The sequence below is a fragment of the Centroberyx affinis genome, unplaced genomic scaffold (assembly GCF_046629955.1).
Source record: "Centroberyx affinis isolate AG114_WGS23_722 - 3 ecotype Tasmania unplaced genomic scaffold, CSIRO-AGI_Caff_v1 ptg001425l_1, whole genome shotgun sequence".
Taxonomy (NCBI): domain Eukaryota; kingdom Metazoa; phylum Chordata; class Actinopteri; order Beryciformes; family Berycidae; genus Centroberyx; species Centroberyx affinis.
The window spans coordinates 76,003-85,619 of NW_027279902.1; the positions used below are offsets into that span (position 1 = coordinate 76,003).

At 42.3% G+C, this 9,617-nt stretch overlaps 1 protein-coding gene across 3 annotated transcripts; it reads right to left on the bottom strand.

Moving 5' to 3' along the window:
- Positions 1 to 3,451: 3,451 nt before the first annotated feature.
- On the bottom strand, positions 3,452 to 8,572 carry sla1a (Src like adaptor 1a). Of its 3 annotated transcripts, none has more exons than XM_071526540.1 (8): positions 8,447 to 8,572; positions 7,779 to 7,875; positions 7,193 to 7,262; positions 6,791 to 6,877; positions 6,340 to 6,443; positions 5,251 to 5,382; positions 4,610 to 4,739; positions 3,452 to 4,179 (listed from the first exon to the last, which is right to left on the bottom strand). In XM_071526540.1, exons 2-8 carry the CDS (start codon positions 7,852 to 7,854, stop codon positions 3,963 to 3,965), a joined length of 816 nt encoding a protein of 271 aa, XP_071382641.1. In that variant the 5' UTR covers positions 7,855 to 7,875; positions 8,447 to 8,572; the 3' UTR covers positions 3,452 to 3,962. The 3 variants fall into 3 exon arrangements, with proteins under 3 accessions (XP_071382641.1, XP_071382642.1, XP_071382639.1); XM_071526541.1 differs by having other exon boundaries at positions 4,610 to 4,673; positions 7,163 to 7,262; XM_071526538.1 differs by having other exon boundaries at positions 7,163 to 7,262.
- Between the last annotated feature and the right edge of the window lie 1,045 nt (positions 8,573 to 9,617).

Below are 9,617 nucleotides of genomic sequence, written 5' to 3' on the forward strand. Positions count from 1 at the left end.
TGGCCCTTACAGTACTGTAGCACTCCAGTCAGGCTAATAAAGCAACAGTTACAAGCATTGTAAAAGTCCTCTTGCACAGAAATAAAAATGGTCTTATTGCACAGTCTGCAGCTCCAGACCTGTCCGCTGCAGGGCCGAGTCACTCAACAGACACACAAAGTAAATATTCATGCTACTGTTTTGTCTTAATTGTGTTGTACTTGCCCATTTTTACTTAGCACGTTTACATGGAAGAATATGGAAAAAAGCAGTTTATGAGCAGAGTGAACGTCACTGCCTCGTTTAAAAGTATTTATGAGAAACAGCTAAAGGAATGGGAGCAGACACAGAATCCTAGCGGGTCGCATAAGAACTCCCCGGTCCCTGGCAAAGATCTGGACCTTTGGAGCTCTTCTGGAGTGTTTGATTTTTGTTTGTTTTCCCCTGGCTCTCTGGACAGACTTGGATATGGGTGTGTGTATTGGCTGGGACCCTCAGTTCTACTTAGAGGAACATGTTCTCATGTGCTGCTGCTGAAGCGAACACATGATTTCATTAAAGGTACTTTCTAAGAGAGCCAATGAGTTTTGGGGGAAGCAATCTCAGAAGTAATCACACTTTGTGTGTGTAAATTTTTTCTGCTTTGAGTAATTTTAGTGTCACAGTAATTTTGGACCCAGCAGACTACTTCTGTGTTTCTAAAAGAGCGTCAGGTCAGTAAATTGACAATTGCAGATTGAGAAGAGATAGAGAAGAGATAGAGATCTAGAGGCCTAGTTTCCATTCAACGCCTGGAGGAAGTGGTCAGAGTTAAAGATAGAGTGGAACATGACTGCTTGTACCCAATTAAGCTGAAAGTCACAACAGCACACAATGTGAGATATTGGCAACGCACCAAGAAACTTGAACCACAATGAAACACAAATAACCGGACATTTTCTCAGAAATCAAATGCATGTCTGAAAGCCTTAAAAAAAAGTTGCTCCTCACAAAGATCTCCAAAACACCTCCGCTTCTAGCTCACAGTTCTATGTGATGAAGGCTGTGCTACAGAAAGGAAAAAAAGCTGTTTTAATTAACAAAGGGGGAAAGTACAGAGCTCATTTTTGATTGAACAAAGCAAACATTTATGTGGATTTTTTGAGGCACTGAGGTAGTGAAGTCAGAGGTTTGGACAGCTGGGCCTGGGGCTGGAGGGGAGGATGTGGCGAGATTAGAAGAACCTGATTACATGAAACAGGCTGTAGGAAGGAGGATCTCCCTCTCTCCCTGCATGCCTTGCTCCAACTCCTACAGACGGAGTCATGGATAGGCCTCCTCTCTCCTTCCTCCTCTTGTTTTCGTTCAGGGCAAAAGCCGAGGCCGCGGTGCGTTGTCCGAGTGTTTTCCTTGGTTCTTCCATCCACTGTAACATCAAACAAAGTTCAGATGGAGAGCAGGGGAACTCGGCTTAGAAGCTGTCTTCTCTCTGTCTCATCACAAAGTCTTCATGAACCCAAGGTTTTCTCGTAAGACAACATGCCCCGTGCGGGTGTCCAGTTTTGTTAATATTGAGCTGTGATTCTTCCGCTCTTTGCCTCACCGAGGTCCTTTGTTTTCACCGTGTATACACACAGATGTGTGATGCTTGGCAGGGTGATGGAGGTTTGTCTTTCATATCTGCATTTGTATTACGGTAAATGGCCGCATGGTTTCAGGGAAAAGCTGTTTTTTGTTGGATGTTCACAATGAATATGCATGAGTAAATGGGTTAGAGGAAGTTGAGTTTATTTTGAATACATAAATGTCTCTTGATAAATGTTCTACCACACCATCTTTCCCATAACTTTACCTTCATTCTGATTCAGAGGTGAACACACTGTTTTTACTTTCTTTTACACATCTGACTGCAATTGTAAGTGAATCATGTAGACGTTGATCAACAGCAGCCTGTCAGCTAGGCAAGAGATAGCTTCATTTAAAGCACAAGCTTGCATGGGTTTCCACTCTAGCCTTTCCCCAGAATGGCTCCACATGGTCTGGAGAGGCAGGGCGATGTGCGGAGAGAGTTATGCTGACTGGACAGCAGTCTCGGCATGGTGCAGCAGTAAGCTACCAGATGTGTGGGTTTGCATCGCTGATTGTTCCGCACATACACGCACACACACAAACACACGCATCCCTTGACTTCTTAACACGTAAACACACACATGCACGCTCTCCCAATCGGTTTCTTTTGTGCTGCTTGCAGGTATTTTACGAGACTTTAAAACCAGGCAACACAAGTATTTGATCCTGTCCTTTAATTGAATCAGTAGAAAGTGCTGAGTTTGTGTTGACAAGTCAGACACTGTTGAAAGGGAACCCCTGGTGGCTGGTAAACCTAATGAAAACTAGTAAATTAGATTGGCCAGGTTGCCAACTTTGTGGCCCCCGGCCTTTTGGATGTACAGTTCCTGAAACTGATCTTATTCAGCGTAATACTTTAAGAGTCCACTGTTATTTTACTAGACTAGAACTTTTCTTTTTCTGCCCTGTTTCCAGAGAAGTGAACAATGGAGTCACAAAGTTCCTCATCCACTTGCGTACACTAGTGTTGATGAAATGTCTCATGATAAACGACATGTAGCCGGCTAGAGCCTTTCCTCGACGGCCACTGAGTGACTGAACGATTCCCCTGCGCCTCTGCTTACATTCTTAGACATATTTCTCATGCTCTCCCTCTCTGACTCAGCTGAGCCAGTGAGGTCAGAACAGAAAGTCATAGATAAAGGCACATTCTGCTCTTTGTGTTTGGGCAGAAGTTTGTGTTTTCAGTCTGCTTTTTGGGGTTAGTGGTTAAGAATGTTTAGGTCAAAGTTTTAAGTACGAAAGAGGAAGTTGCACAAGTTAGAAAATGTTCGAGAAGAGTTTGGTTTTGGTTCTCTCTGACACAAATAATTCCACTGCAATGCTGGTAAACATTTATTTAAGATCGAATTCATGTTGCCTTTCTGTTGTTATTAATGCTATGTGTAATTATTTATCATCTTGCTAGACAGCAGCTGATGCAATTGTTCTATCAGCCTCTCATATGGTGACCATGCTGAATTACAGAGACAGGCGCTCAGGCAAGAATAGCAACAGTGCAATGAGGTCGACCAAAGAAGTCTGACAAATATCAGCTATTTGTCCGGATGTTTGTGAGGATTAAAAATTTAGGAACATGCAGAAGTTCTATTGTAGTCACTGCAGATTTTAATCCTGGATTATGTTCAACAACACAAAAGGTTACCAGATGCTTGACATGGCTGAGAGGCAGAGTAGATTCAGAGTAGGAGATATCGTGGCTCTGTATATGCCAAGATACCAAAATGTACAATAAAAACATCATAGTGAAACACTGATGTTGGCTGTAGTGAGTTTGACAAAGCTGTAAATAGAAAAAGCCACTGTACAGAGCATTGTGACAGTGATCTGTTTGCAGCAAGCTGTTCCTAAAAACAGTCATCTGTGAAGTCACTGGTGAAGTTTTATTAATTAATTTTCCTAAAAATTATAATTTTCTTCCACCTCGTTACATACTTCAACAACATAAATATAGAAGAAAATAGTTTGAAAGCCATAGATTCTCATGTACAAATTTACATAAACCAACAATACACAGCATTAAAATATCCTATTATGCATCATAATGCCAAGCTGTTGGGCCTCACAGCTAGTTTACTGAATACACACATCACAGTTCAATTGCACCTTGGTCCAGTTCCATTTCCACATTTCAGTCCATGCTCAAGTGTGAGTGTGCCATATAGACTCATATAGATTTGTCTTATTGTTAGAGTTCAAAGTGCTCCCATCAGCAGGTGTACCTCTACACCTGATTGTTTGGGATGCTTAACATAAATGTTTGATCAGTACAGCCCACTTCCAACATTGGGAATGTTTTGGACTACAGGAAAGGGATGGCCCTCTGCCACCATCAGTATTTGAAGGGGAACTGTCTTTAAACCCCACGGCTGGCTCTAGAATTCCTCTTCATAGTCAAGATTTGCGAGGTTGGTCCCGGGGGGAACATAAACCGATTTGCTCTTCTTCTTCCTGCTGTTCGTCTTCTCCTGTGCAGGATCTTGACCCCCAGAAAAAGAGAGGTAGGCGGTGAGGCTGTTCCTCACTCCGTAGCTCACCATGCTGTCCCGGTTGTCTGTGCCGCTGTGACTCCCTGTGCAGACCAGCTCTCGCCTGTGATGGGTGGAGATGAAAAAAAAAAACAAATTAGAATTGAGCATCTTTGGACTAACCATTACACTTTTCTGTCCCACTTGTGGAAAAATGACGCACATTTTCTGTCGTCAAATCCAAAATCAAGTGAATGGACCAGGTGGATAAAGATGGTAGCCTCCTGGATTTAAGTCATACCCATCCAGTGCAAAGTGTCCAAATATTGACATCTGGTCTTGACAGTTTGGCAGTCTTGCCACCAAATGTGGACATAGAGGAAAAGACTGAGCACATGCCAGATTTGCATTGCACTGTGGGATGGCCTGGGAGGACAGAGTGACATCAGTGCAAATGGGCTGCTGTGTTTTTACACCTGACACCTGGTTTGACATCTGCAGGGAGCGTCGCACAGATATTTATTTGCATGATCGAAACTGGTAAATATCATCACCTGTCTACTTTCTTCCAGTCAAAGTTGCGTCGCATCACCACAGGTGGAGCCTGGGGAGCTGCATCTAATGAAGGCACCGTGCCGGACAGACAGGGGGAGGTGAGCACACAACACAGGCCATCTGCACAGTCTGAAGGGGCAAGGATAGGAGAAGTGAAATACTGCACTTTATCTACTCACATGCAAATGTGCAGCATGACACTACAGTGCACGTGTCAAACCCAGTCACACACTCACTCAAGCGAACGCACAAACCAAACTTGTGGAAAGAAAAATACACAAATGAGCTCAGACTAGCTGCATGCTGGTACTGATTACATACTGATTGTTCTCTCAAAGTACGCACCAGTGGTCATCATCAAGCGCATACATATCTCATTTCCTGTTGTGCTCCAAAAATGTGTGCAGGAAATTGAACTTAGACCACTGATAAGAAACAACTCTATATTAAGTACATGAAAGGCTATTTTCAGTGCAAGTGTGCACTTCTGCTGGTTAGTTACTGCAAGAGTGTTTGTGAATGTATTTGTTTATGGTTTTTATGGTTGTGAGTGGGGGTGTGTTTTTTTTTTTTTTTTGTGAATACCCATGTCTCTCTGTTTAGTTTAGATGTATCTTGGTGTGTTTGTGTGTACACCCACCAGAGTAGTGGTTGATCATATCTTCAAGGCACTGGAAAGTGAGTCGAGGGGAGATGTAGTACCAGCTGTTGTCCAGTCTGAAGATACGATAGTGCTTTATGCTCCTGTGCTTCACTGAGAGCGAATACACACCTGTGGACACATTACACACTGCACATTTAGCAACATAAGCCTTTAATCATGACACAACGTTGTTCTTTTCTGGGAGAACAGCATATCAAAGTCATTTTCAACAACTATTGAGCTACTGGTGCTGATATGTTGGGAGAAAGTAAAAGCAGAAGTTGTGCTCTACTGTACAGTATATCTCCTCCCATAACGGTAAATTAATGCTCTGTCACTTGAGAAATGGCGTCATGGGAAATGAATTAAATAGGTGCATGCCTTAGTTCCCTATAGGTACTTTTTGTATCATGGGTATAAATGTTTTCAGATCTAATTATGATCACACAGACGTTTGAATGGTGGCTCTGTTTACAGTTGATTTCCTTAATGCAGGGCCGTGTTGCTGGATGAATGTATTTAAATTAGATGCAGACCTAATTTATCCTGGTCTTGGTCTTGTCTTTAATACTTTTGATGTCAGCCTTCATAATTACGCCTGAGACTAATGCAAATGATCTCAAAGAATTGTGTGAAAATAAAGATAATCTCCCTTATTTTTTTTCATTTTTTTTTTTTCATGTGTGATGTCATATATTCTGCTGGAGACACTGGTGAGGATCATACTCACATCAGTTTTGTATCATCTGCCTGCTATTCTGAATTTAGATTTAATTAAGACTCACTTTGCTCTGGTCTCTATCTCTTCTCGCACTGGAACCTCCATTTGTCTTGTCCTTGACGTGGACTAGACTAGAACTGGTCTTAGCTCACCTTTGACTGAGCTGAAGTGGTCTTGATAACAGTCCTGGCCTAATCTCACCAAATACTTATTGCTGACAAGCAGTTAATTTCCTCTGCAGAGACACTACCTCCTAATCTTGACCAGGAACCTAACTCTAGCCAAACTGACAGAGTTGATTGCTTCATCTTTAGAGGTCTATCCAGATACACTGCTATCACTGGCACCAGTGCAGATTTGCTCACCTTTCTCCTTGGAGCTCTCCCGCACCATGAAGGAGCCCACTCTATTCGCAGGAAGACGCAGCAGCTCTTCAGCCTTCTGTCTCTCCACCCCCTCAAACAGCCAACTGAAGAACAGAAAATATGCTGAAATTAGCTTCAGGTGAGATGAAATACTCATGTGCCAATTTAAACCTGAACAGCACAAATGTTATTAATAACACAGCAGTGAAAACATGCAACTCAGCGCATGATAAATATATTGCGTATCTTGTGTAGCTCTAGGAAAATCATCTTATCTCAGACAAATTTTAGATAAGGGTAGGCTTGCAAGTGTCTGACATAGTCTAAGAGACTGTAGTAATCATGTAACCCTAACCCAACCATAAACAAGTGAAATAAAACGATTTGAAGCAAAACATTTAAGTCCGAATAGATAGAGTTAATAGTGCACTGTTGGTGTAACTTTGCTTACCCATGGTACACTTTTGCGACATGGCTGTTGGGGATGTAGTTCTCCTTCCCTGTTTGGACAGAGCGGACTCTCCACCAGTATGCCTCCCTGACCACCACAAAGAAACAAAGAGGAATCAACCACTGACCTTTAGCAGGAACACTTCTCTATAGCGCATTCAACCTTCAGCCAAACAGTGTGTTCCCTGACTAAGGATCTTTTCCCTTTTAGGTTTAATCCCCCTGATGGCGATTTGTGATCTTAAGACAAAATTCATCTTCAGCAGAGAAAGTCTACTACACATGTGTCTAAACAAGATGAGGCAAGTCACCTCATTTTGACCGAGCCCTGGGTTTATCATTTTTAATGTAGCGTGCAGAAGCGTGGACATACTGTGAGACGGATCTGAGCTTCTCTCCCAACCTGAAGATAGGCTCTGTGATGTCAGAGGATGGGTAGTCCTGCATCACCACCAGCATGTCGTCGTCTGAACCTGCCAAGAATAATATTCGCAGAAACAGCCAGACGTTGAAACACAGACATCACAGTCTTGCAATACCGAAAGCAAGACCAGACCCAGGTCAGAAACGTATTGGCAATTCATTCTTAGTGTTTGTTTTAAGCTGTTTGGAGTAGCAGGGTCAGCTGAACACATCATGACAACTCAGACACCAGCAGCCAACCTGTCAATCTACCAAGAAAAGTGTACCGAGTTCATTTTCAAATACTTTTCTGTGACTGTCCAAGCTGTCTGACACTCAGCGTCTTGTCCTATGTGGCAAGCCTGCATGTGAACCTGTACTACTTACAGATTAGTGAATATGCTTTAGTGCTGCATGTGTGGAACGTGTAATGACAGCAGTGGTTTTTATCATACAAAGTGCATCACAACAGTTGATCTTCACTGCAGCGGCAAAACAGTTCTGACGCTGCACTCTCCAAAAAACTTAATAGTTACTGGAATTACAAAACTACAGATGTCATTTCAGAAGATGGAGAAGGACCTTACCCTTTAGTGCGCTGTCAGAGTTATCTGTGTTGACGTTGCCCTGAGCAGGCTCGCCTCTCATCATATTCCCCATCATCAAGAGGGAGCAGACTCTGGCCTGAGGAGCGACAGAAGGCACAAAGAGAGACACAACTGTAGTCCTCAAGACTTGTCCATAAACATACTTCCTAATTTTGAACTCAGAGGCGACTCTGTACTCTTACAGACCTTTTCCCACTGTCTTTTCACTGCCTTTGTAACTTCCTATTAGTCGACCGATGTCCTATCTCAACTAAGACACAACCGCTGTAGAATGGGGAAGCTGAGGCTAGATGCAATCATACTCAAATTTCCATTCCAGCCCTTAGATCAGACTAATGACAAACAATTGTGATGATTAATGCTATTCATTTCATCTATTGCAAAAATCTGTTGCCAAATTGCGAGTCAAAGTCATGAGTCTTTCATGTTGCATAACTTACACTGTGGAGAGCCAGACAAATCATGTTTAGGTGTATGTATTTGAAAAGATCCTGCTCATACCAAGTAAAAATATTCATAAGTGACATTTTTCAATTTGCCAATATACAGTGAGTCAGAAATACGCCTTCTGTCCATAGAGAAGCTATGAGCAGTACACAGCAGATGCAGTAGATAGGTATGAGCGAGCTACCAGTGAGGTGTCTTACTTGCAGCTTGTCTCCTCCAGTTCTGGTGTCAAGAGACCCGATGGCCCAGGCAGGGCATGCTGCTGTCTGGGTCTACTGAAGTGCCATGTCCACAGTGTGGTCCCCCAGCCTCAGAGTGACGAGTTTGCACAACAGTGTAATGAGCTGTCACACAGTGTGGCGACAGCACTGCATCCGCCTGCACCCTCACTTCCTGTAGCGAAATGAGGAAGAGGGCAAATAACAGTGAAATGTTGTTGAGACACTTCCAGCTCACAATGGAGAGAAAGTGGACAACAGTAAAGCATCAAGCACTGTGGGCTTGATTATATGAAATAACATGTCATATTTATTTTGTAAATATGTAAATGTTTTTACAGTATGAATCATATGCCAAAATCATTTGTTTGGATAACATTTCATGAGAGACCAGCATAATTTCATGACTATAATTGGTCCAATAGCCTGGTCTTCTTGCTACCAAATGTCTTCTCTTGTTATGGACATAGAAAAGCACATGATGCTATAAATGTCAAACGACACTGCAGCACTTCAGCTGAGGAATGCAAGAGAAAAAGAGACTTCAGAGACCTTAGTGGTGGATTGGCATGAGAACTGAATTTTTCTCCCCTCCACACTCATAATTACTGCCTATACAGGCTGGAGCATTTAAACCATTTTGTGTTATAAAACCAAATAGGATTGAATAATTCCTTTGTTTGTCCATCAGAACTGAAGATGAAAAACAGTATAAGTATAACAGAAAGTTGTACAAAGCCTGAATTACATGACGATATGCTGCTGGTCATACACACAAAACCAGGTACTTCAAAGTGTTTTCCTGCAATAGCCTTTATTTCTTTGAACTGTCATGATGTGTTTTATGATGTCAATTTTTGAGTCACACAACCAGCTTATTTGGCTCAGCGGAAGCCAACATTTACCACCTTTCACGCGTGTGTGGCTGCCTGTGTGACAGCTAGAGCTATTTCTGCCATGCAGCCGCTGTGGTTATCTGCACGAACATTTATCAAGTCCACGCCAAGAGGTGGAAACAGTGTCAAAATTGTATTTCTGCTCAAGTAAAAAATACAATTTTATACTCAAATTGAAAGCCGGTCACTCTGCTGAAATGCTGTTTTAGCAGAAGTAAAATTACATGTGTAAACATCTATTTAAGTGAAAGTAAAAA

Bases quoted from the DNA above. Each gene is read 5' to 3' on its own strand.
- sla1a (XM_071526538.1), bottom strand. From the start codon at position 7,854: ATGATGGGGAATATGATGAGAGGCGAGCCTGCTCAGGGCAACGTCAAC. The intron at 7,263-7,778 runs GTAAGGTCCTTC...TATTCTTGGCAG, and splicing joins CTCTGACAGCGCACTAAAGG to GTTCAGACGACGACATGCTG. The intron at 5,383-6,339 runs GTGAGCAAATCT...ATGTGTCCACAG, and splicing joins GGAGAGCTCCAAGGAGAAAG to GTGTGTATTCGCTCTCAGTG.